Below are 27,849 nucleotides of genomic sequence, written 5' to 3' on the forward strand. Positions count from 1 at the left end.
TCGTCATCAAGTAGTACAACCACACACTACAGTGGCATTGGTCTTATTTTTCCCATTTCCTCCCAATCATTGGTTGTCGAATATATACAAGAGTGGCACAATATAATATATTGAGTCAAATTCCATGATGACGTTTTAAAATAAGAGCTTATTCGTTCGTATACCTACCATAATACCCGTTTGCTAGGATTTTTTAATTTAGATTTTTTCTTGCTTATATGTGCTTAGCCTGTTTTTTCTCTGAGAAAATATTTGTTATAATTTTTTGTGCTTTTTTTCTCCTTCGTTATAGCGCCTCCAGTGGGTAACGCGCGGTATTAGAATCACACAGCTGACTGAAATTATAATTATGACATTCCATATACACTTACAAATGGTATAATGGATGGTTTTAAAGTGTTATTTATTTTTTACATTGGTACTTTGGTAAAACCATGATACTGCAATGGTAATACAATGGTATCCTTTGAAATAGGCAACCTTGAATAACCTTAGATCAATATTGTTCTCAACCAGTGACCACTAGGGGGCCCCAGTAAACTTTCAAAGGGAAAGTTTATATTAAAATAAATTACAATTAAAAAAGGTAAAACCACTAAACGTCAAGACTAATGCAACACGAATGTTAAAAAAAGATTTAAAATTTGTAAAAAGAGGTATTTTTTTTTAATTCTTTTACAATTAGCAGAACTAAAATGTTAATATTGGCAAATATTTCAGTTCACAAAAATAACACAATATATCCATTTTAAATAACCAAAAACACAAAAAGGAATCTGAACATTTTATTTTTTTGCTTTGTTAATAAAGTTGAACTGTATATGTTCCTCTTTAGGTACATGTAGAAAACAATTTCTTTAAGAAACAGTCAAAAGGCACATTTTGTTTTTACAATATATACAATTGGATATCAATTATAAATAGGCCTATAGAAAATGACAAAACCATAACCAATAAGAACACAGGAATAAAACGGTTCAAGATACATACAGTCAGTAGCATGTTTTTTTCCCATAGCAATAAATTACGTAAATGTCATATTGATATAAAAGCGAAGCCAATAATGTGAGATGTTTACAGTATTGAACAGTCCCATGAAGGGCCAAGAGCAAACAAACTTGGCAGAACTGGATCACACACACTCATTTATGCTGTTTTAGTGCAAATCATACACAGAACGAGTCAAATTTCGAATCAGTAACAAAGGGTTAAATTTAACTTTGTCCCACTTTCATGGCCTCATCATATAGTGCTTTGTTGCATAAGACGCTTTATTAGAACGTAAAACAGAAATCTAGGTCCTGTGTTCATCTTTCTCATTGGCACTGAGAAAACAGACTATGTGGATCACTTGTAAGGATTACGAAATATTATGAAACAATTAATTTAATTCAATATAATGTCAATTGAACGCTGAGTGTGTAACAACTATTTGGATGAGAGAAACTATGAATAATTTCACACAAAAAGTTTCAAGTGCAAATGTGGCTGAAAGAATTTCCCTTGATGAAAAGAATAAAATAATAAATTTGTGCAGAGAATAAGCAGTAAAGAATAAATAAATAATATTTGATCTGTGTCACTGACAGGATTTTTACAAACAAGAATTTTACGCAGACAGACATTTGGAAAATTTTCTGATTTAAAGACATATATCTTTTAACTAATTGTCCATGAAGTTCATTGGGAAAATATGGAGTGGTTTTAACACCGTAGAGAGCTATGAAGTTAATATTTGGGTTTCAGTTCAATTTCGCAGTGAAAATATTTAAGAATGTATAATTTGTATAAAGATAAACAACCATCCAGTGCAGCAGAGCAAACTTTAACAAAATTTTGCCAGATTGTCTTCTGTCTGCACAATTACAAATATCATAGTATCATTAAAACAAAATAAAAACAATATAAAACATGTCCCTTTAAAATTAAACACAAATAATCAAGTAATTCTTATAGGCGTTACAAAGATTTAAAACATAATCTTTTTTTAATTAATTAACTTATTAAATAAAGGGCTTCAATTTAACTAGATAAAAGTTGTATTGCCCTTTCTTGACTGTACTCTTGACTCTGAAGTCTGATCTTTTTGTTTCCACACTGGATCATACAAAAGATTGTGTGTGACTAAAGCCCTTTTGGGATCAACCAATCACTCGGCGAATAGATTGTTACCATTTTGCGTTACACAGGGGACAGCAGGACAGACTGTTCTTTTTGAGGACAATAGAGACAGCTGCACAGGTGAGTGATCTGTAGGTAGTAACGCTCTCCTACTAGCACACTGTTTCAAGGCCTGATAAATAAAGGCAATAAATACATCACAAACATCTGCACATGACAGTACAGGAGTACACGTTTATGTCTACATTCCACTGTGTGTTCCAAAGGCACATTTCGACAGTAGCCTGTTCTCTTGCTCCTCAGGAAAAGTGTTTCGTCAAAACAAAAGTTCATCACGGAAACGTAAAGCTGATGATTGTCCAAAGCAAAACAAAGCTTAAGCCCCTTGCCGAGAGCAAACTTCGTGGTACGTCTTGCGTATGTGAGGTTTGTACTTCAGCTGGAATCTTTGGCCACAGAACCCTTCGAAGAACCCTCTTACATGAAGAGTCAAGAATGCTCCATGAGGAACGACAGTTGACCCCTTTGTAAAAGAACATCTTTGAGGCATTTCAAATATATATTGAGGTTCTCCAGAGGGTTCATCCTGTGATGAACCAAACGGGTGCCTTAAATATCTTTTTATTCCCGCATAGGCAAAATCTTAAGGAACTTAAGCAAAATATCCTGTGGTACGATACAAACCTCAAGTAATTTTCTGACTTGAACAATTTTTGGTAAATTAATTCTGGGATGGGATGACCACCTCGAAAACTATCCTGAAGATCTGGCATGCGGTTTCGGCTCGTTCTGGCCAGACAAAATGTGTAGGGATCGTACACTAGAGAACAGAGCAAACACCGGACGTCCCCCATCTTGTGAAGCAGAATTTCATGCTTGTGGATCCGGGGCCAGTGGTGGAGCATGGCGCCGCCAGTGGTCAGACTACAGCCCTGAGTGTGTGCGTTTACAGGAGACTCCCAGAAGAAGCGTCTCACTCTGGTTGTTGGTACTGAATGACGGAGTAGCGTTGTTCTGTTCCACTTTGCAGCATGCTGTTCAAAACCTCCCGTGCGTTTATATTGGCTTCAGAGCTGCGGTGGCTGTTCGGTAACGGGAGCATGTCTGTAGGGGGGAGCGAGACTTGCGGCAAAGAAGGAGAAGATGAGGACGGTGTGATCGGCGTTGGAGTGAATTGCGACATTGAAGAAGAGAAGGAACTTGGCAAGACCATGGGTACCGATAAAGGTGCATCTGAGGTGGAAGAGGCAGGGTCATTTTGGCTAGGGGTGGTCACAATTGAGTTCAAGGACAGAATCATGTCTAGCAGGTCGGTGTCCCGTGTTGTGCTTCTTTCCTGAGTGGACTGACTCTCCTGCTGTGGTTGTTGACGCTGCTGCTCCTGAATAAATGCTTCAATGTTAAAGTCATCCACTGAAGGGTCGGGCGGCCCAGTGAGGTTGTCTACACTCAGTCCAGTTTGAGAGCTAACTTGGGAGGAGGGAGAGGTACTGTGAACTGACAGGTCCAGGATTTCGTCCAAGGGGGTTTTTAGGGAGGGAAACGGCGTGAAGGAGTTGTTAAGGGTGGGAGCTTGCAAAGACGGGGGGAAGAAGTTTAACAAGAACTCTTGATGCTGACGCTGCACCAACAGTCTCTGCTGTTCCTCAGCCTGACGCTGCTCTTGCGCTTTCTGCTCCTTCTCTTGGCGTCGCCGCTTCACCTCGGCATCCATCCTCAGCAACTCCTGACGCACCTTTGACACGCAGGTCTCTGGGATTTTTATACCTAGGTGAAAGAGAGTACAATGAGTTGCCGACTTCCTTTGAACGATTGGAATGGTGTCCTAGCAGGGTCAGAACCTACAACCTTTTGATTATCAGTCCAGAGCATCACAATCTGCTAGTCAAGCCCCTTTCACACAGAGATTCGCGAAAATACACGGATAATGTGACCCAGCATTTGTCCTGGGATTGTTTGATTTCGGTTCATTCACACTGCCAGTGATTTGCCGGGATCTGTGAGTGCGTTCACACACATCCTGGAAAGACACATGACGTCAGGATGAGACGTGTAACGGATGCGTCGAAAACATGTACACGCGCATACCGTTCCACAAAGCTGGTGAACGAACAAGCTCCTGGTCTCTGCTTCGTACCAGTTTTCAGACATTTGTTCGTCCTTTCTTTGTTGATGACGAACACTAACTTTCTTCTAAGAGCAACAAAGTCGCCCGATGGCACGAGCGTCATCACCATAGACATAATAAATACATATACGCCCTATTGGCCGCTGGAGCGCACGTCAACGGTGCCGCCATATTGGGGAGAGCAACTTTCCCATACCTCTCATACCGGGAATTGAGAAAAATGACTGTTTTTTGTGCGCTGCTTGGGGCTGTACAAATCGCCACACAACTGAAAACAGCTTTCGAGGAAGTGCCTTTCACAAGCAAGACTGAACGTTTGTTTTTGGTTGTATTTGGTCATGATTTAATTAGTAATAGTAACGTTTAGAGGTTAAATACTACTGTTATAGTGTCACGAAATGTAGTTTTAATAGTTTTTCAGTCAACAATGTAGTTGTTTAAAGCTCAAATATGTGGTTTGTTTAGAAAGATAGCGCCTATTTAAAAAATTTGATCTGAAGTTTTCGGAGTTGTAAGCTGCGCCCAGCGCTCGTCTACCCCGCCTGGAACAGCCGTCCCTCGGCCAGTGCTTCTGACGGTTGCCGCTGGCTCGGATGTCTCTAGTCTAGAGGTTAAACACGAGATATAATTCGTATAATTTGTGTTTATCTTTGGACTCATTAATCTATAAATGGTTCCCTGGTAAATAGTTTTGGCTGAGGGCAAAGTAAAGTTTCATAACTTTATAATTAGGCTTTTTTAACATTGTATCCTGCTGTATGTTTGACTGAAGCTACTTCTGTTATAATGGCTAGCCTATTACTGATCTATAAAACGGAAATTTAACAAAAAGAGCTAAATATTAAATATATGTCACTATTTAACTTATTTTTTGTGTGTGTATATTCTGTAGTTGAAATGTCTTATTCTATTGCTATTATTATAGTATTATTAATAAACTATACTACTATCAATATTTATATATAATTATACTAGTATTCATTACCATTTTATTTGCTGTATACTATTTGTTTATTTTATCGACTAAACTATTTACTATTACTTCTCACTTCATGTTATAATTACTATTTGCATTGCACTGTATGCCCAGTTGTACCACAACATATGTATTATCATAAAGGATCCATCAGTTATCAATGTTATTGCTAAAATCTGGTCAATCACATTAAAATGCTTTTTCCACAATGAGCAAACTTAAATATCTCAGTACAGGGATCTCACCATTCTTATCCAAGAATGTTTTTATCCTGAAAAAACGCAGCTCACCCGTTTACTTGCATTTAATTACAGTGCAATCTTGACCTCCGTAAAATGGCGGACCCGTTGACGTATCGCAGCAACGTTCCAAAGCGGCCAATAGGGCGTCTATGTATTTATTATGTCTATGGTCATCACTATGACACACCCCTTACGGCATTGGTCCTGGCTTTTGTTCACACAGCGCGTTCCGGGACTGATTCTGGCAATGTTACTAGGTCCCCAACCCGACACCGGTATCAATCCCGGCTCGTGTTTGCGTTCACACAGAAGGCGTTCTGGCAATTTCCTGGGATCAACGCGCTGTGTGAAAGGGGCTCTGCTAAATCCTCAAGAAGAGTCAACAGGTTAACTCACCAACTTGTTTGTTGCTGTCTTTGGTCTTGAGGCGAACAATTTGTAGAATGCTGGTGCTGGTGACATCAGCGACCACATCAGACACACGCTTCCACACACGGAGAAGAGCACCGCACAACATGTGGTACTGACGCAACCTAGTGCCCATTAAGCACTCCTGACCCTCGTCTATCTTCTTGCATCTCCCGTTCCTGCATAAATTATGCATAAACATTAGATTCTCTGAGCTCAGTTTGGCTTGTACCAAGTCAGAAGCTGGGGCAGTCTCTTTTCTCACCAGTTAGCATGGCTACATTTCCTGAAGGAGAAAGTGAACTGGTTTTCCCAGCTATCCTGTGCCTCCTCTGGAGTGACCTGAAGCAAGGGTAGAAAACATCACTCAGACGGTGTCGTAAACCCATAATGCTCGCTAGATGGCAGCAGAGAGGTTTTTCACAGCAGTTCTACGGGTGTCACTTTCTCTTTTTCCTATTATTTTTTACATGTACAGTGAAGAGGTTGAACACACCTTGTTGTATTTTTGTTTTAGTTTATCAAGGCTTTCCATTTGGGCCTGCTTGCCAATGTTTGGTTTGTAGATGATCATGTTGTGCTCCCGGCCCTGCACAGCTAGCAGCACGCATGGGTAGTTACCTCTTAACTGCAAAAGAGACAGGCACCAACATGTTCAACATCAGACATCTAAGGAAGAACGCTAATTACACATGAACCCTCCGTCACCCTTGAACAGGAAGGTTCTTCCAAGAAACCATCTTTCCTGTGTTACTAAAAGGAAACTACATGCAAATTTGGAAAGAAGAGGGTTTTTTTTTTTGCCTCTATACCTAAATACTCACTTTATGGGATAAGTAGAAACCTTCATCCGGGTTGCTGAGATTTTGGATCTTCTGGAGAGCCTCCATCCATGGCATTCCTCTATCTACACTTATCTGCGCAACAAAACAAACAGAGATAATGTTTGTCAAACTTGTCCACAATGGTTGGACAGGTGTCCAACATCTTCTGGCTATGCTTGGATCCAAAATCTATGCCAAACAGAAAGTTCACACAGTGTGGTTTATTCTCGCTTAAAGGGTTAGTTCACCCAAAAAAGAAAATTCTGTCAGTATTTACTCACCCTCATGTTGTTCCAACCCCGTAAGACCTTCGTTCATCTTCGCAACACAAACTAAGATATTTAAGATATTAAGATCGCTCCTGCATACAGTCCATAGGCTTCTTGAGGGACTGGCTCTTGCTGTCCCCGAAAAGTCATTAAAGACGTCGTTAAAATAGTCCAAGTGACTACAGGGGCTCAATCTTAAGTTTATCAAACGACGAGAACACTTTTGTGCGCAAAAAACAACAACAAAAATAACGACTTTATTTCAACTATTCACTTCCTTCTCCATGCGCCAGTAGTCAGTTAACGTAGTGTGATTGCGTAGAGCTACGTCACACGTAGGCTCACTATTGGCCGACGCTGGTCATGTGTGTGTGATGCGTGTGACGTACAATAACAGAAGCTTACGCTATTAAACTAGTAACCTGACTCGCGCAGAGGGAGAAATAAACGAATAGTTGAAATAAAGTCGTTATTTTTGTTGTTTTTTTGCGCACGAAAGTGTTCTCGTCGTTTGATAAACTTAAGATTGAGCCCCTGTAGTCACTTGGACTATTTTAACGATGTCTTTAATGACTTTTCGGGGACAGCAAGAGCCAGTCCCTCAAGAAGCCTATGGACTGTATGCAGGAGCGATCTTAATATCTTAAATATTTTAATTTGTGTTCCGAAGATGAACGAAGGTCTTACGGGGTTGGAACAACATGAGGGTGAGTAAATACTGACAGAATTTTCATTTTTGGGTGAACTAACCCTTTAAGGAAGTACTTAACGGCTGGGAAACTAGTCCCCATTGCGCAAGCCGTCAAAAATAAATATTGCTCTTGGTGAAAGTGATAGTGTGTCACGCATGAAACTCCTGTGCCTTAGGCATGTTTTCTGAGCTCTCAGCCGTTAAAAAGCTGGTTTGCAATAACTTTAACATTAGAGAATCAGTTCAACTTGGTGTGTCTTCAACTTTCATGCACACTTCTTAAAAAAGACGGACCTTATAGAGGATAACTTGACCATCTTGAGGATTTCCCGCGGTCAGAAACTTCTCCTGTGTCTCCTCATAGATCTGATCATTACCTGGAGCCAGATCTGAGAGAAAGCAGATACTTGGTTGTCACCTAAGCAGATCAATGTAACTTAAAAGTAACAGACCACCAGAAGAAGTGCTGCTTACCCAGTATTCCCATATCATATTTGCCCTCTTTCTTGTCCTTTTCGATCAAGTAGTCGAAATTGTCAGTGAAATACTGGAAGAGGGAGTTCTGTTTGTGTACCTCCAGGCCCAGTATTCGGTTGAGGAACTTGGTGATATTGCAGTCTGAAATGAAGCATCGTCACATGGTCAGGGCAAATACGTGGATGAAATGTACGATATGACTCTTATATGTGGAAACCTCACCTTTTTCAGTGTTGATGCCAAAACGTGATTGACTGCAGAGCATGCCTACGTCCACCATACCGTGCTTCATGTCTAAGATGAGGAGGCATTGGTGGATTTTGGTGAGATCAATGTTCTAGCTGATCCACATCTTAAGAGATGCAAAAATAGAGCTCATTTACCTCTGAAGAACATGGCGTCGCCACCAGGATAGTCCTTTGGAGGGGGTACCTTGCTTTCGATCTGACCAAGGATGGTTTTGGTAATCTTATCTAGAGCTTTGGTGCCATACTGTGAAGAAAAGCCAAAACAGACCACGGGTTTGTTCATAACTTATTTGAGTATTTTCTAAACAGTGTCACTGTTCTATTTCAAACAGTTACTCACTTTATTTTCAAAGTTGTATTTGCTCAGGTCTCTAGACTCTGTGGCCCTTCTGTCACCATGAGTCAGAGCTCCCTGTGAAAAGCAAACACAAAGATTAGAAATGTCAGCACCAGAGGAGAAATTTGAATGTTTTATCATGTTAAAATGTTTCAACCTTTTTCGTGTGTGCCCAAAGCCGATTACTATGTTTGGAAAATAAATGACACATTCTACAGAGCCCCAATAGACATAGTGATGGGAAGAAATACGAGATGGTGGAACAAATGTATTTCAATGCTTTCGTTTTCTCTCGCGATTGAATAGTTGGGTAATTACTTTTGTATATAATTTGCGGATATCAGGGAGCTGGAATTAACGAAAATTAAATTCACGCTCGCTCGAATTTTCAATCACACATACTCTGTATATAGGGAGTAGCAGTCATCCCTCCTTACTATCTTCATATGATAAGTGAAATCTGATGTACTGTACTGTACTGTAATTTTGGCCGATACGATAACCGATAATTCTTTATATTTGAAAGCCGATAGCCGATATATCGGCCGATAAATTTTTATCTAATTTTGAGAGCCTGATTACAAAAACAAAAGTCTCACAATTAAATCCATGTCCCAAGCGCACGATTATAATGATGTTCTCATTATAGTGTTGTTTAGACGATATGACAGATTTGAGCTGCACATGTTGTACCGAACCATATCGGCCACATTTTCTTACCAGGCCGATAACGATAAAATTAAAAAATGAACATATATCGGCCGATACCGATATGCTGGCCGATATATCTGTAATGTAACAAACTACTGCAGCAAGCCTAGCCATGTCCCTTTTGGGGCGCCATAGAATGCGTTACTCATTTTCCATGCTCAATTTAGGCTTTGGGGACATCCCTAGTTGGAATATCTCTCATTCCAATATCACTCCATTATAACCACAAGACATAAATGGCCCATAATTCACCACATGTTAAACAGTGTGTATGAACCATTTGCAGTCAGAAAAGAGTAGGAGTTTGCATGTCAGGGACGCACCAGGCTTTCCAGCCTCTTTGCCACAATGGACGCAAATCGTCGCTCGCCCGCCAGTTCAGAGATAAGGAAGATATACTCTGGAGCCGTGACCTGGTTGGAACGATGAGTGCGACCTGAAGAACAACAAAGGCTTGTCAGTTAGTGGTACAGCTGCACTCTTCATGGGAAGACAGCTTTGATGACAAGGTCAGAGGTTGGTAGGCATGATTTAATGCTACTCACCAAACTGCTGGATGGCTCTGTCTGCACTCCAAGGCAGCTCCAGGGTCATGTGAACCCTTCGACGCTGGTTCTTCACTCTTCTGTCAGCCTGAAGTGAGATCCCTGAACTGGCCGCTTCTGATATTATGGCTACCACCTGAAGGGAATTAGGCGAAACATTTTACTGAATGCACAAAAGGAGCCTAAAGTTAGCAGATTTCCTTGTCAAGACTTGCTCTCACCTTCTCTCCATTCATGAAGCGATCTTTCTCTTTGATGTTGATTTGGTCAATGGTGTGGCCCTGCTCAGCGCGGGACTCGTATTGGACAGTGCCGTCAGACCGACGCACAACTCGGCCTTTACGTCCCGTCATCTGGGCGTATACACAAAGCATGTTTAGCGCTTTAACACAACCTTGTTTTTTTGTTTGTTTTTGAGGTATAACAATCCTTGGACCACTAGATAAAATACATAAATAATAACCTCTGATACTTTTTCTGGACCTCCAAATTTATCGATGAGCTCATCCAGTGTGTTGAGTGGTAGTTCTTTACCCAGCTCAGCGATCTTGTTGAGAAGTGCTTTTTTCATTTCCTCTAAGCGTGCTAAAGACGAAATAGAGCAAAAAAAACCTCATCAGGATAAATGGAGATATTATAAGTCGCACAATAAAATACCAATTAAACATACCCATTTGATAGCTAGTTTGATCGACAAAAATGACATCATCACTGTTGTCTTGGACCGAGTCAGGTGAGGAGTTGGAGTCACTGTCCAAGGCGTCAGACTCGGTGCTGCTGTCATCGCTGATGTTGATAACTCCAACTACATCAGTGCCGTGACGGGGTTGCTTTGGCTGTCGGCCCCGTGGCTTACCTGCGGGAGAACGTTCAATCAAACCATGAAAGGCGGGGCAATGTATGGACGACTTTACTAGTGTGCGACACAACTCACGTTTCCTCTTGTTCACCGCTCCTTTTTCTCTCCTCTGCTTCTCTGATGGAAAGTGTTTGAGGACTAGAGACTGAAACACCCCCCTGAGAAACCACAAACACATAATCGTGTTAAGGCAGAAAAAGAGTTTTTGTGGAATTGGCATTGGCTTAAGGAAGTGGTTCTTATCAAATAACACTTACACATAGGTTTCAGAATGATACATGGACTGTGAGATGACCACAGCAATGCAAATATTGAGAACCCTTTCTATCATTATGAAACTGCAAGAGAAACTACTCTGGAAAGAAGTAGTCATAAGGTGGCTATATATTTATGAAAGGTTTCACTTACTCGGCAGCAGACACAAATCTGTCCAAGCGTCCGTCGTTTTCATCAAGGACTTCTCTGGTTCGAGCCTCACCTGTTGACTGTAGACCAATCACAACGCACTAGAGAGAAGAAAGAAAGAGTGTAAAATGCATATTGCAACAAGTAATGTGTCACTGGGAAGAGTTCGGGCTCTCTAATGTGACTGACCTTTCCTGCTTTTAACTCCTTTTTGGCCAGTTCCACCAAGCAGCGCACCTTGGCGGCAATGCAGAGGTATTTAAAGAAACGCTGATGGGATGACCAAAACTGACCCCACAGGGACTTCGTGGAGCTCATGCAGAGCTCGTCGGCGGCCTGCATGAACACAGCCAAAGCTTCCGCCCACTGCAGAGGAGATTGTGTCAGATATGCATACACAGCGTAATGTCCCATTTTACAGACTAGTTCAGGTACTTGATTTGCTGTACTACATTTAAAGGTAAGGGTTCACGCAAAAATGACAATTAAGTCATCATTTACTCTCACTCATCGATATATCCTGGCCAAGTGAATGGGGACTGGAGGTATCAAGCTCCAATATTTAAAAAAAAAAATGCACTATTAAAGTATGCAATAGTGGTTCATATTACAATTCCACTGTATTCAATGACTTCTGAAGCCATTCGATAGATTTGTCGAATAAACAGACTGAAATGTAGCCAATGTTATTGAAAATCTTGCCCTCTGCTGTAGCTTTGTCATTTCATGGGAAGATTATCAGTAATGGATACATTTTCAGTTTAATAATGGTTTTGGATGGCTTCAGAAGTTTTGGAATATAGCTTCTAACCTTTTTGATAGCTTTGTGGTAAAATGTTGTTGTTTGGGGGCTTAACAGCTTTAGTACCTATTCACTTTCATTGTACTGAAAAGTGCAGCCAGGATAATGTTTTGGTTTTGCTTAATAACTTTTTCATTAGAGACTGTTTTGTTGTTTTTCAGTGTTTTCTATCGAATGAATTAAAGATGTATTCAACCCATGCCCATATTCAAATAGTTATTTACATGTACACTACCATTCACAAGTTTGGGTTCAGTATGTTTTTTTTAAAGAAATTAATAATTTTATTTAGCAAGGATGCATTATATTGATAAAAAGTGAGTGTTAAGACAATGTTACAAAATATTTCTATTTCAAATAAATGCTATTAATTTAAACTTTCTATTCACTAAAGAAAAAAATGGAACTCACAAGTTTAGCAGCTTTGTTGTACACAAGTTTGAAATCATCATCCAAGCTGATCTCTTCTATGTGGAATGAAACTCCCGAGAAGCTGAGTTGGCGTGCAATGTACATCCCGCTGACCTTCATATCCATTGCAACAATTTCCATGGCCCCCACACCCCTATAAATGAAGAGTACATTCAGATTTCGTATACAAATATATTAGTTTTCATAATCACAAGTTTGTTGTCCAATACAAACCTCTTCTCTATGGTGTGGAGGAAGTCATCAAAGGTCCTGAAGGGGGTTCCCTCTCCCCAGATTCCCAGACGGCTCATGTAGATCATGTTCTTTGGCTCTGAGGCACCTGAGAAACACAAGAGTCCTTCACTTTAAGCCTCTGGCATAATGTGTGGTACTGCAAGTGTTCTGCAGTGCAGAGACTCACCTGTGGCACTGGCGTACACCACTCTGGCCAACGGCAGATTGTTCTGGAGATCCAGCACGGCCTTCCCCATCTTTGTGGACGTTGCATTTTTGGCTTTGTGGCATTCATCAAAAATAATCTATGGGTCGCTGTTGTCAAGGGTAAAGCCAACTTTATGTTCACCTTCATTTTTTTTTTTTTTACAGAGGATTGTTTATAAAAAACATGGATAACTTTTGAAGTTATAAGAAAATAAAACAATTCTACAAAATGTATTTTAAGAGTAAGAAATAAAAATGGTTTAACGCAATATTACATTATACTATAAATAAACATAAAAATAATATATATTTGTTATTAGTATATTTATTTTAAATAAATAAAATACACTACTACGGCTAATTTAAAACAATATTACTATAAAAAGTTAAAGTACAAAGAAAGAATTACTGAATTAAATTGAATGATATCGATAGAATGATTTTCTAAAACATTTTGAAAATTATGTAATAATATATAAAAATATTGTAAAATATATTAATATGTATATTTTAATATTATAAGTATTTTATTTTTAGATAAAATTGTAATTAATATTTATATTTTAATAAGTATCATATTTTAGAGTGAAAATGTATAATATTCTTTTTTTTTAAGGGGTAAGGGCAACAGAAAGTTATAAATCCTTGCACACAAAATCTATGTTATGCTCATAACTCCATAGCGGGTAAAGGATACAACTCCATCAAAATCCGGCTCACACCAGTCTAGGATCTGCTTTAGACGCGTTCGGTGTTGGCCGCCTGCCTGACTCTCCCCAATCAGTGCTGAGTAGGTCGCAAACAGGACCCCTTCTGAGGTAGCTGTGTCTCCATACTTTATCTGTACGGAAAACAGTTACAGTTAGGCACATCGAGCAGAGCTATGAGGAAAATCTCCATTAACAAGGCTGCCATATTGAGCCAAGCAGTAATAATGACCTTATTCAAGGCATGCACTTGTATATTGGGTGCATTGATGTCTTGGAGATCTCTCTCTGCGTCATATTTCAGGTCATTGGAGACGCTGAACCTGGAGGAGAGATGAGAAGGATGAGGCAACTGATCCAGAGTCTGTGTTCGATGTGGGAGAGTCGATGGTGTGGAGATGGCTTACCATAGTGCTTTCTTTCTTCCCTTTAAGTAGTTTTCTAAAATGATGCCAGCCACTGTGCGACCTTTGCCCACTCCGGCGCCGTCCCCGATGAGGAAGCCGGCCCGCTGGTTGTTCTGCAGAATCACTTCATGTTGCTGTAGTGTCATAAAGAAGATTATATTAGTGGCCTGTTTGTTCCAAGTATGATGAGAAAGTAAAAAATATTTGCAGACAAAGAGTCTGAAGCTGATTTTACGATGGCTAATTTAAAATTAAAAGAATAATAAGAACATTCACCTGATTGTGTATCAATTTAATTCCAAATTATTCATATTTGATGAATATTAAACGCATTATATTTCGCATTAATTAAAAGTCTAAGGGGGTAGTTCATAGTAAATCATTTTGGTCATAACATTTTTGAATGATGGATAAGGTTGGGAAATTGGGATTTGACCAGTTAAAAAAGAGTGTTTTGTAAACAGTCTCAAACCATGTCAACACAATGTGCTTTTACATGCACATGGTGTTGACGAGACGGGAATATGATGGCAGACATCGTGAACAATGTTTCTATGTGCAGTTTGTCAACATATAACATTAGACGTCGACTTTTTCTCTCATGACTGTACCTAACATTAGTCGTTCGCGGTCAAAACACTAGTGTAAACAGTTTGATGTCGGGATATTCACTGCCCAGAGACTGTTAAACTAAAGCCAACCAACCCTGTGACGTCACATGATAGAATACTGCACAATGGCGGCGCCCTGGTGGCGAAAGATATATATATAAATGTTTACATTTGTCATGATTCTTATATAATTGTTGATTATAGTGGAAATCAATCTTGTAAATCATGAAAACTTGATTGACTGTTTCATTTCCCCTTTAACTAATACATTTTCTGCGGTAAACCCTGCAATCCGTTATATTCTTTCAATTTGTTGTTATAAAGAAAGGCACTGTTGTGCATCTTATGGGAAAAGAAAGGCAAAGTTAGTTTAGGGGTACCTGGCAGGCATAGATAATGGCTTCCAGCTGCAAAGCAGAGAGCAGGCCGTCATTTATGGTGGTCTCTGGGATGGACAGGGTGTAGGTGATATCTGGAGGAGGTACGCTAGATAAAGTGTTGGTTTCGACCACTCGGTCTGGGTGGGATTTTCCTATCTTTGCTGAGGCAGTGAAACAGAGAGCAAAAACGTTATGAATCTTCTAGTATGAAATTAAAAGCCAAGAAATATGTGCAAAAAAACAACTCTTACATTTTGAGGGCCTGTAGTCTGCATAGGTGTCAACATGACCCAGCTCTTCAGCCTCCTCCACCTCGACTTCCTCTTCCTCTTCTGGCTGTGGTTGGGGTCTCTGTGTAAACATGTAATAAGATTAAAATAGAAAAGGAAAAAAAGAAAGAGAAACAAAGACATACTTTGCTGTTTGACTGAACTGTTGATTGAGAGTTACCTGATAACCTCCTATGGGTGGTGTATTGATGATAGCAGTGATGTCGTCCAAAGAGTTTAAACCTTGAAACCTGTTAGAATTCACCTGATGAGGAACAAGAGAAACAAGTTAAAGTCAACAAAAAGATCACATGCTTTACTATAAGAGTGGGAACAAAGGTTCAGTTTGTTGGTGTGTCCCTCATAGGTGTGGTTTCTGCTACTATGCTAATAATAGTAATTCCACACAAATGCCAGAAAACACTGGTAAAGTCAGTTACGTTTAACATGAGCATTTGCGGTCAGGAATTAGCCTTACCTCTTGGACTGATGCTGATGTTTTGATGTCCCATATTGTGGGTACATTGGGTGTCACATCGGTCCTGAGGATATCGTTATTGGTGTATACGGATAACGAGTCGGTCGTAGGGGAGAAGATTGGTAGATCATCTAGACAAGAGAGGTCCTGATAGAAAGGAAAACAGGAACAATTTACCAATCAGTTTAATTGCCAACATCATGTAATGCAAAAGATTTCATGGAAACTAAGGGTGCGGTCATATTAGCATTAGCATATTAGGACTTTCTCCATATAATGGACTTCATTGGGAACCAAACGGTTCAAGGACCAAATGAGAGTTTCAGTGCAGTTTCAAAGGGCTTTAAACGACACCAGATGAAGAATAAGGGTCTTATCTAGGACCCTTCGAGTCATGACTTGAAAAAAGTTTTGTTCATTTTTATGAACGATTTCAAACAGGAGAGTCACGAACGCTCATCACAGAACAGAGCAAGGCGAGCATTTGTGCAATTTTTTCATTTATTTTTTAAATGACCGATCGTTTCGCTAGATAAGCCCCTTATTCATCGTCTGGTGTCGTTTAAAGCCCTTTGAAGCTGCATTGAAACTCTTTTTGGACCTTGAATCGTTTGGTTCCCATTGAAGTCCATTATATGGAGAAAAATCCTAGAATGTTTTCATCAAAAACCTTAATTTCTTTTCGACTAAAGAAAGAAAGACATGGACATCTTGGATGACATGGGGGTGAGTAAATTATCAGCAAAAGTTTTTTTTTAAAGTGAACTACTCCTTTAATGCTAGGTCTGAATGTGGTGGAGACTGCAGGACATTCAAAACAAATTATGGAGTTTAAAATGCACAAATTATCTATAAAGAACCAAATACTTCAGATCAAGGTTAAAGATGGCTGGGAAATGTCACAGTACCTAAACCACTGAACCCACAATCTAATTAACACAGTAAATTAAGCAGATGAAGTGCAGAGATGGTACTTCACAGGCAACACTACAGCATGAGCATTATAATCTGGATTTGGTTTAAAGGACAATGCACTCAGATAATCACAGGCTTTTGTAGTAAAATTGGTGTTACACGCTAGTGGAATGTGTGAGGGATCTAAAGGGGCCTCTCCATACAGCCAAGACTTTCCAAGAACCCTTCACTGTTCGAGGAAAACCAGCAAATGGTAAACAACTAAGAACTGGAGGGTGGCCAGGAGCCGTGGTATTCGATCCGTTTCATTAATGGGAACCATTTCTAAATGTTGTGAGTCAGACTGAAGTAGACACATTCAAGTAAAATAGTAAAGGATTGACCTGAAATAGTCTTACAGATTATCACAATGCTTTTTATTCACACTACCATTAGATACCTGTGCACTCAAGTGCATTAAAATCGCTGCTAGTGTTCATGGGGCATTACCGAGATTCTGGGAAACGTGACTTTGGTGCAATATGGAAGGTGCGCATGTTGTTTGTGATGTTAGTTGGGTCATGGCAGTTTCGTGAGAACATCTGAGCTTGATTACACGCTCTTTCAGAAGTTCTGTCAGAAGCGATGAATTCAAAGTCATTGTACTTCCTCTATACTTGATTATGGAGATAATAAACATAGATTAAAAGCAGTGAAATGAAACTGAGAGTGGAAAACTAAACCAACATGCGTCGTTTCTTTTTTTCCCTATGATCTCATTCATTAATATTTAACAAAAATATATATATTCAAACAACAAAATGTTGCATTTACAGTAACAGTGTTAATCAGCTTTCAGTAAGTTCACATCATAATAAGTTGACTGTTTAAGCAACAGTGTTTCAGTCTCCAGGCAGTGGCTAAGTCATCTTTCCGCATTCAAATTATGTTGCTCGTTGATTTCATTGTGATAGGAAGGATGCTTGGATGACAGAATGACTTGACAACGGACAAAAACACGTTTATGCCCATATATAGAAAGGCAACATTCCACCAGGGACGTGATCTAGATCATCTCTACTCCACTGAAAACCCAGGAAATGCTCAATTCAGTAGTGACGGCACTTCAGAAAGCTGGGGGGATTCTGAAACCTGAGGTCACAACCTGCCCACTTAAACTGATCAAACAGCTGGGGTCGTCATTTGCTATCACAATCATGTTGTAACGTATTTTATGCTTCCTTTGATCTTTTGAGGACACGTTTGCAGAGCACTGCCAAACGGAGCAAAGAGATGCCAGAAGATAACTTTCTGAAAAAACATAACTTTGTGAAAAAAAAACAAAAAACATGAAACTGTTCTGCAATTCTCTAAGGGAAATGACTTTTGATATTACATAGCAACTGGCAACAGCCGAATTTGACTTTGTACATTCTCAGGCAACCACAAGGAACAAGGCGAGACTTCCTGGAAGGCCAGGCCACCTCCTCCTCTCTCCACTCCTTTTCTCCACTGCTGAGCCAGCAAACAGGGATTCCCCGCTTCAGGATGACGGAGTGGCATTGAATGTATCTGCTTAAAACGAACAGCAAAAACTAAAACGCTGAAACTAATAAATGAGAAGGAAACCAAGTAATGAGAAAAACTCATTAAACGACTCATTAAATAACTGTGTTAAGACCGATTTAAAAGTAACGTTCACACGGAATATGTAGATGGTGGCATTTATTCCACCCACCACTGAGTGGCCTTACATGAACTCTGAGGCATCAGCTGAATAAGACCATCTTTTGTTTCTGAGCGAGAGGATGGATGTTTGCCAGACTAAATCGAGTCCTTCGCATGATCACGAGGTAAAACAGCATAAACAGTAAGAGTTCAACCCTTAAGGTTTGAGGCACTTTCATTGTCCCAGTGAAATCCATCATGTTCTGTGGCTTCTTTGATATTTCATTATACTTATATGTAGAGCTGTAACAACTAATCGGTAGTTCAAGTAATCAACAACAAATTTTTGCATGCTTAAAGGAGTAGTTCACTTTAAAAAAAAACTTTTGCTGATAATTTACTCACCCCCATGTCATCCAAGATGTCCAGGTCTTTCTTTCTTCAGTCGAAAAGAAATTAAGGTTTTTGATGAAAACATTCCAGAATTTTTCTCCATATAATGCACTTCAGTGCAGCTTCAAAGGGCTTTAAACGATTTCAGACGACGAATAAGTGTCTTATCAAGCAAAACGATCGCTCATTTAAAAAAAGGTTTAAGTTTTATAAGCTCAAATCCACGCCTTGCTCTGTTCTGTGATGCGCGTTTGTGACTCTCTTGTCCGAATTCGTTTATCAAAATGAACGAATCTTTTTCCGAGTCAATTCGTTCCTTTGTTCGTTGAATGATCCAAATGACGTTGAATGAACCAAAAGATTCGTTCGTTTTGTCACGAACATGCATCACAGAACAAACGGTTCAAGGTCCAAAAGACACTTTCAGTGCAGCTTCAAAGGGCTTTAAACGATTTCAGACGATAAATAAGTGTCTTATCAACCGAAACGATCGGTCATTTAAAAAAAGAGAAACAAAGTTTAAGATTTATAAGCTCAAATGGTCGCCTTGCTCTGTTCTGTGATGCATGTTCGTGACAAAACGAACGAATCTTTTGGTTCATTCAACGTCATTTGGATCATTCAACGAACAAAGGAACGAATTGACTCGGAAAAAGATTCGTTCATTTTGATAAACGAATTCGGACAAGAGAGTCACAAACGCGCATCACAGAACAGAGCAAGGCATGGATTTGAGCTTATAAAACTTAAACCTTTTTTTAAATGAGCGATCGTTTTGCTTGATAAGACACTTATTCATCGTCTGAAATCGTTTAAAGCCCTTTGAAGCTGCACTGAAAGTGTCTTTTGGACGGAGAAAAATCCTGGAATGTTTTCATCAAAAACCTTAATTTCTTTTCGACTGAAGAAAGAAAGACGTGGACATCTTGGATGACATGGGGGTGAGTAAATTATCAGCAAATTTTTTTTTAAAAGTGAACTACTCCTTTAAGTCGAGTATTTGCACATTAAACCTTGATCAGTAATGCCATGTCGTAAAACATTTCCATGAAGGAAAACACATTTACTGTTTTATCCTTATGATGGCATTTGCATTATGCAAAGCAGTGCGGTCTAACAGCCAGTGACCACTTAAATGAGGCTTTTGTTGTTAAATACTTCATAGTCAATCAATTATAGGTTACGGTCACAGAACCGCATTTACTTACAGGTATGAAATGTCCCGTTCACACTGTAACGAATGCGCAACAGCCGACAAGCCTGTATTCTCTTACCAGGAACCACATCAGCTACAGTGACCAAAGTAACATGAAAAATGTTAACACTTTTGACGAGTTTATGCGTCAAATCCACAAGTACAACACAAAACTGACGGGAGCCGCTCCGGTGGAGGACAGTGACTAGAAACCTTTAGATACGTTACCGAAACCACACATGGAAACTCGCAACAGATTCTCTTGCACTGCGTGACGTGATGGGCAACTAGTTGTCCAGTCCGGTTCCGTTCACACAGCAAAGGTTTTCTGAAATTTACAGGTGTGAGTTTGGTTACAGAATCCAGTGTCACTCCTGTAAATAGCCAAACTGTGTGTGAATGTAAGCGTATTAAGGACCGACGTGGTTGCAGTGTATTAAACGTTTAATTTAATTTAGAAATTAATATTCCGTCAGTCATATTCTGATGGTACTTCATGACCAACTTCTGCACTTACAGGAACACAATGTTGTCGCAAAGGAGGAACTTATATTGAGGAAAATCCTTTTCGACGGTTTTCGTCCACAGGGTAGGCTAACCTAACCTGAAGAAACATCCTGCAACGCTTCAAAATGAACAATTTCAGTTCGGTTTGGTTTTTGGATGCAGTGCTCTGTAAAACCAAGACTTCTTTGAAGCATGCTGAATTGTCTATTTGGGTTGGGGCGAGCTGGGCAAAGATAGTAGTTTCCTAAAGCCTTTTTTCCACTCGGCAGGCACCATCATGCATCGTCAGCATAAACATTTAACAAGCAAAAGCTGGAAATGACACAAAAGCGACAAAAAATAACCTGTCAGACAGTGATTTACAGTAGAAGAGCTTTGAAAATCATTGCCAAGGGGGAAATATAGACAAACCCGGTAGAGATGAGCTGGCAGCGCTCGACTGTGGGGACCACCAGAAATGCATCATTTACAGTAAGCCTGCGCAAATGTTTCCTGTATGAAATATAAGGAAAAAGATGCACCTGCAAGACAAGCTGGTGGCCGCACTCTTGTGTAAGATGATTAAAGCTTGTGTGTACAAGAGGAAGAAAAATACACAGAAAAATCTCCTGACACTCCCATAGTGTAATAAAGCCTCATTATTACGACAATGTGTCAGGTTACACCACAGCATGACACTTACTGAACCTTCCCAACAAGCACTGACGGGAAAGCTGCAGACGAGCCTAAAGCGTCACTGCCAGATTTTCACATCTAGCTTCCTGATGCGTTTTATGTCCTATTTGTTTCATTTAGTTAGGAGGGAGATAAATATCAAGGAAATAGAAAGGAGAAAATTAAAGAAAGAAAGAAGATCAATGACCGCAAAAAAAAAAAAAGCATGCAAACGGAAAGAAATACCAGGTAAACAGAAATAAGAAAGGGCAAATGGCCTAAAGAAAGAAAAAAAGATTATTACACGATTAACTAAAAGTATAGTATTTTCCATGCACTTTTCTGTAATGCACTTTCTGTAAAGCTGATTTGAAACAATATGTATTGCGAAAAGCGGTATAAAAATAAATTTGAATTGAATTGAAAAGAACGAACAAATACAATGGCGAATGAGAAAGAAGGAAAGGAAATAGAGGGAGAGAGAAAGAAAGACAAACCAATAAATGAGAGAGCGGACAAACAACCAAAAGATTGGACGAACAAACGAAAAATGAACGTTCAAACGAAATAGACGAATGACAAGATAAAGAACAACGTAATGAAACAAACAAAAACAAAAAAAAGAAGGAAGAGTGTACAAAAGGAAGATGTGGTTTATGTCATGCAGCCCTGCAGATCGTCGGTTTGGGAAGCAAAGGCTCAATGTGCCTTAACAGCATTTTACATCACACTGTTCCCGTAAAACATGAGTGTCGCCCTGCCACAGGCCCAAAATACAGCTCCAAACCGCTTCGATATCAGACAATTCATGATGACCAGAATTAAGGGAAGTGGCCTCCAGTTAAAATTAATGCAACACAGGAGATTCTCATCTAAGATTGATTCGACAACTGAGAGATCTGTGTGCACTACAAAAAAAAAAAAAGTGCAAAAATCATGTCAGATTTCAAAATCTTTTGCTGTGGTTCGTCTACTTCCTGAGATTGACGCAATCATTAATGCTTTTGAAATTTCAAAACTAGTGCAAAAACTAATGCAAAAAAAAAAAAAGAAAGAGCAATAATACAGCCAAATCCAAGAAATCACCTGCGTCCACCTCTTACTGGAAACCATGTTTGACATGCGTAGTGTTATCATTGTAATCAGAATGATGCTCTAAATACTAAATTGAATGCAAAAGATCTAGAAAATCTAACATTTATCTGTAAAAATATGAATTATACATTATTTATATAAAAATACATAATATTATAAGGATAGAAAGAAATTATTTAAGAAAAAATATTTGTTTAAAATAAATTTTAGATATTATGATTATTATGAATTATATATAATATAATAAACTAATTATATATATATAAGATTAGGTTATACAAATGTAATTATACAATTAAAACAAAGAAAATCGCAAAATAAATCTGTAAAAATATACTAATAAAAGTGAATAATAAAAAGGTATGTTACTGAGAAAAATGCATTATATAGATACATATATTGGCATGGCTGGAAAACATAAATTGTTATTGATTAATACTTGTCAGTTTATTGATAAACGATGTCAGTTTATAGTTTACAGCCCAGCGACAGGTCGTAGATCTTCAGATGTTCACACAAAACAAAAGTGACGAGGAAATCATTTTCTAATCTTTTCAAAGAAATTATTTGAGGGAAGAAAGTAGAGCGCTAGCTAACGTCTTTCCTCAGGCACCAAAACCTGACTTTCTCACCCTGCAACATCATATATTTCTGATAAAAGTGATCACACTGAAGACATTTACGTGCTCTACCTTGGGTGGAGGACGTCCCAGCTGTGCGTAAAACTTAGTCCAAAACTGCATGAGTGACATGAGTCCAGTCACTATCATTCACCTTCTGGAAACAACTGATCCTTTCCATGTGCTGGAGAAAGAACCGGCACGCTCACAGCTGCAACATTCCCAAAGTCAGATGGGCGGAAAGAAAAACAACTCTCTTGCCGGCACAACAGGTATATTAAGGCTCTGGAGACCCCTGTGCCCTTCCTAGTAAAAGAGGAGTGACAGGTATGTGCATGGAGGTTTACTCATATTGATTGTGGTTTAGTTCCTCAATGCTAAAGGTGGTTGAGAGGGGAGGGGAGCTGAGCGAGGGGGAGGGGAGGGGAGGAGCTTTCAGGAAATGATGCTTTTGTTGGTAAGTGACTAGAGTTACTGGCAGTCAGGCCCTCTTTACAGTACATGGTGTAACTCAACCGCATTCGTAGTGTAAACAGTGCAGCGCTACGGTTCTCCAGAGCGCTGTGGCGGCTGCACTGGATCTGTTTAACGCTGGCAGATCATTATTTAATGATTATTATGTTTAGTGGCTCCCAGCTGAGCGCATTTATTTCAGGCTGTGCCCTTTTGTGTTCATCACTTATGAATGGAAAACAATCAGGCCGATACGTTTCGCGTCAAGGCGGACCGGTTAACAAAGTCATATTTTTAGGACTGGTTTTAAACGCACCATAGATGCTAAATTAACTCATATCCAATTGGCTGGTTTCCCAAAACGCATCAGACTGAAATAAACACCTGCTTGGGTTTCTTACGGGAACACACACACACAAAAAAAAAAAAAACATCAGGCCATCTGAGCGGGCCTAATCAGTTTGGAGTCCCGCTATGGCTCGTAACAGAAATCGATGTCTTGTGGAAAGCAGCCAGTGACTGGTAACCCTGACGACAGAACGGCGCCTTGATGTGGTGTCATTATTGTGAATAGACACGGAACCAGTACTACGGAAATATCAGTAAACATGACTCACTGATAATTAACTTTCAATACAGTTAAAATCCTTCCATTGGGGGGAGGTATGAGAAAGATGTGCCATTATTTGACAGTATGAACTTGCGTTTTTAAACTTCACAAAAATCGTGTACCGTAATATTATAATGTTAGAGTATTAGATATTATGAACTAACAAATTACTGTGGATAGAACGATGCTCCAAAAGCAAAACCGAACACAAAACTCTAGAAACCTTCACATATTTAACAAATACAAATATTTTGTTATGAAACAAAATGAATGAAAAATATAATTACAATAACCCTTTGGTGCTGTTCGTGTGGTAGTCAAACGTTTTAATAAGTTTATTGTTATGAAAAATGCACAAATACTATTTAAAATTTGTCTATGAGATATATAATGAGATATATATTTTCAAAAACATGTTTTACTCTAAAACTGTAAGAAAAATAAATCTAAACAAGTTGTGTTCCAAATTCGAGTTTGATATCTCAAAGAATGAGCTTTCAGTAAGATTTTGGGCACCAAACGTTTCCACTAGATTATTTTTGCGAGGACTGTAGTTATATATATATATATATATATATATATATATATATATATATATGTGTGTGTGTGTGTGTGTGTGTGTGGTATATGTTCTATATTTTTTAATTGTATCATTTAATTAAATAAAATTATTAACTTTAACATTTAAATAATATGTATATATAATATATATATATATATATTTTTTTTTTTCAGGACCATTTAACCTTTTTAAATCATGTTCATGCTTTTTTTGTGTCAAAACCTTTACCAAGTTTTGTACCATTTCGATTAAGTAAAAATCGAAATGGTAATCGAAATTATTTATTTTTATCTTTTATTTAAGCTTTTTTCTGTCAAAAATGACCGAACAGCTGGCCTGCCCACAACATTTGAGGATGGGAAGTTTGGTCTGGGACAAGTATGCCAGAACCAAAGCTGTTCGGACCAATCAAATTGTGAAGGCGGGCTTTATACAGGATTGAAAAATGACCAACCGAACCGTGTCACCACTGTGTCGTATCAAATTGAACTGTGAACTTTGTGAACCATTAAACCACTACTTATTACAGATGTTGATCTATCTCAAATTTTGCCTTGATTAGAACAATTTACATTGTAAACAAGTTTACACTTTTACATTGCACACATTTTATAACATTTGATTTAAGTTTCAGTTTCTTTAACACTTACTTTTTTATATAATATAAAAAAGTATATTATGTAAAAAATATAACACACAAGAAGATATTTTTGTTTACATTTTATTTGTTTTTTGGATCCCCTTACCCGGAACTATAAGTGAGTGGTACCCATTATAAGGTGGTCCATGGAAATGCAGAGTTCTCGCGAGAGCACAATTTGAATTTGCTCAGCGAGTCACACTGCCATTGAGTAATGATGCTCATTACCTATGCCCTTGTAGCCGAGCTGCACCAATCACATTAGTGTATCTGATATAGGCGGCCAGAGGCGAGCTAAACAGATGACGACAGCACTGTGACGTCGAAGTCATAATTAAACATTACAAGATGGCTATGGATGAACACCAGTTGTTTGAACCGTTCCTTTGCAAGAAAGTTTTTTTTTTTTTCCGTTTTGCAGACCGGATGCGGCAAGAGTCTAATCTACAAGTTGGACGATTTTCATTACTTAATGCCGGACCTTTAGTCTTTCAGATTTGGGTCTGGATTTCGAGGCTAAGTGAGTGGCAAATTTGAAGAAAATGACCATTGTTTGGCAAATAAATACGTGACTGAGAGTTACATGTATTACTTACATTTTATCATTTAAGCTTTATGGTACACCTAAAACAAGTAAATTTATAGTGTTACTAATTAGAACGCATTTCAATATTCTGATACATACATATATATATATATATATAAACAAATAATTTTATTAAATTAAATGATAAAATTAAAAAAATATAGAACATATAACCCCCCCCCCACACACACACACAAACACACATATAACTGTAATATTTAAAAAAAAATTATAATAATTTATGTTTAGAAAAATATATTATTTTTATTTTGTAAAATGTATGCTTTTTTACACAGCAACCAATGCAAGGCTGGGGACATGCATTAAATTGTGCTTGATACTAAATGAAAGCGATACAGTGAAGAAGATACCAAACAGATAAATCATCCTTCCTTGGAAGACGTATATAGGGAAAACAATTCCATTTAAGTCTAAATGGTGTAGGCTAAATTAACGACTGTACGTTTCCTCCGAAATCCACCTCCTCAAACAAAAATGAATCTGTGTTCAAATGCTTTAAGTAGTTCGTGAGAAAAAAAGGCTTTCAAAAGACACTTCCAGAGACGACGACAATGATGATGATGCATGCCCTACAAAACGTGCCAGTGACAGGAGTACGCAAATGCATGTAGGTCTGTGAGCTTTGTGGTCGGCCTGTGGTTTCACATTCTCTTGTGTAGTAGTGTTCAGGTAAGATCTCTTTTCCTTCAGTTTGTAAAACACTGTGACTTCTTACATGTCCATCAAAGATAAAAACAAGAGGAATGCTTCCCCTCGAGAAACAGAGGTACGTTAGCTCGCCTTTCTCCTTCAAAAGAAACTTTTTAGCCAATTAGGAGCGAAATGCAGAGCTGTGCAAAAAACAAATAACAGAAGTAATAATCACTGTAATAAGCACCTGCATTCATGACTAAATTACTTATTATTTATAAATGCAGGTGCATGCATGTACAGAATCAGTGCACTTTGTAATTTAGCCACAGTCTCTTCATGCATTAGGATGGGTTCAGTAGCACACTTATCAACAAGCTCAGGGCAGGTGCATGACTATAGTACACGTGACAGGTGACGACCAACAGAAAGAAGAGAAAAAAAGAAAGAGTTCATGCGAAATTGCTGCGTGATCATTCACATAATGTACCTAATGTCAATGTGCTTTAAATATTAACAAATTCAAAAGAAACATGGAACAGCGTAAATTAATGCCAACAAACCCATAACTTCAAATACATAGAAACATCCTTTGTCCCGGCTAATTAAATCTTATTAGACGATAAATATCCGATATGTACAAATATCACAACGCTGAAGAAAAACACTACAAAACATGATGCAGCATACATCCAACTTAAAATATAAAATATAGAACTTATACATTGATAAATTAACAATAAATCATACTATTATTATCAATTTATTTTTTCTGTATTTATTAGAGCCAGACCGATTTATCGGCAGGCCGATATTATCGGCCGATATTAGGTATTTTCCAAACTATCGGTATCGGCAGTTATAATGGCCAATAAATTAATATTTCAAAAATAAAATAAAAACGGACGAAACATGCTTCAACCATGTCATGAGTGTTGCAGTTGTATAGTTTGTCCACCAGAAGGCACTCTACACCGTCCCTGTTGGCAACAATCGTGTAAAACACGCCACACATCCTGCAATCTGCTGATCCAGCCAGAGTCATGGTGAATTGGTCACGAGACATACATTGCTTGAAATCTGTTAATGTTTTGTTGCACGTTTCTGAAAAAAAAAATGTATATATCGGCCGATATATCGGAATATCGGATTTTAAAACCAACAAATATTTGTATCGGTATCGGCTTTCAAAATCCTTTATCGGTCGGGCTCTAGTATTTATCATCATTAATCAGTTATATCTATAATGTATCATATATATATTTATATATAAATTTGATAAATAATATTAATAATACAACTATTACTAATACTAATAAAAATAATTAAATATTATTGCCAGTGAGAAAATAATTTGCATGTATGTATGCATATATAATATTTATGTATGTGTGACTATATATACAGTACATATACATGTGTGTATAAATATTTATATATATATATATATATATATATATATATAGAGAGAGAGAGAGAGAGAGAGAGTAATAAATAAATAGATGGATAAACTAGTCAACCTCACACCTCAGTTATTGGAAAACCCATCATCACTAACCAAACCTGTGCATCTT

At 38.4% G+C, this 27,849-nt stretch overlaps 1 protein-coding gene across 2 annotated transcripts in view; it reads right to left on the minus strand.

The window, feature by feature from the left end:
• Positions 1-771: 771 nt before the first annotated feature.
• The window catches only part of sbno2b (strawberry notch homolog 2b), a 47,262-nt gene continuing 20,184 nt past the window's right edge, over positions 772-27,849 (minus strand). The window contains exons 1-29 of one of the 2 annotated variants that reach the window (XM_089135026.1): positions 22,846-23,127; positions 15,748-15,894; positions 15,451-15,534; positions 15,252-15,351; positions 15,001-15,161; positions 14,010-14,143; positions 13,835-13,925; positions 13,593-13,736; positions 12,876-12,993; positions 12,689-12,794; positions 12,455-12,608; positions 11,431-11,607; positions 11,245-11,342; positions 10,912-10,994; positions 10,648-10,833; positions 10,441-10,562; positions 10,199-10,330; positions 9,978-10,113; positions 9,756-9,868; positions 8,725-8,796; positions 8,520-8,628; positions 8,359-8,430; positions 8,134-8,277; positions 7,954-8,048; positions 6,700-6,792; positions 6,372-6,503; positions 6,141-6,217; positions 5,864-6,054; positions 772-3,888 (exon numbers count right to left, since the gene is read on the minus strand). In XM_089135026.1, coding sequence (XP_088991152.1) covers positions 3,095-3,888; positions 5,864-6,054; positions 6,141-6,217; positions 6,372-6,503; positions 6,700-6,792; positions 7,954-8,048; positions 8,134-8,277; positions 8,359-8,430; positions 8,520-8,628; positions 8,725-8,796; positions 9,756-9,868; positions 9,978-10,113; positions 10,199-10,330; positions 10,441-10,562; positions 10,648-10,833; positions 10,912-10,994; positions 11,245-11,342; positions 11,431-11,607; positions 12,455-12,608; positions 12,689-12,794; positions 12,876-12,993; positions 13,593-13,736; positions 13,835-13,925; positions 14,010-14,143; positions 15,001-15,161; positions 15,252-15,351; positions 15,451-15,534; positions 15,748-15,894; positions 22,846-22,923 — 4,143 coding nt within the window. In that variant the 5' untranslated portion in view covers positions 22,924-23,127 and the 3' untranslated portion in view covers positions 772-3,094. Of the gene's footprint in view, positions 3,889-5,863; positions 6,055-6,140; positions 6,218-6,371; positions 6,504-6,699; positions 6,793-7,953; positions 8,049-8,133; positions 8,278-8,358; positions 8,431-8,519; positions 8,629-8,724; positions 8,797-9,755; positions 9,869-9,977; positions 10,114-10,198; positions 10,331-10,440; positions 10,563-10,647; positions 10,834-10,911; positions 10,995-11,244; positions 11,343-11,430; positions 11,608-12,454; positions 12,609-12,688; positions 12,795-12,875; positions 12,994-13,592; positions 13,737-13,834; positions 13,926-14,009; positions 14,144-15,000; positions 15,162-15,251; positions 15,352-15,450; positions 15,535-15,747; positions 15,895-22,845; positions 23,128-27,849 lie in introns of those variants that run through there. The other variant, XM_039682237.2, reaches the window with a different exon arrangement.

Source organism: Pimephales promelas, chromosome 2, assembly GCF_988280905.1.
Source record: "Pimephales promelas chromosome 2, fPimPro1.hap1.1, whole genome shotgun sequence".
NCBI lineage: Eukaryota > Metazoa > Chordata > Actinopteri > Cypriniformes > Leuciscidae > Pimephales > Pimephales promelas.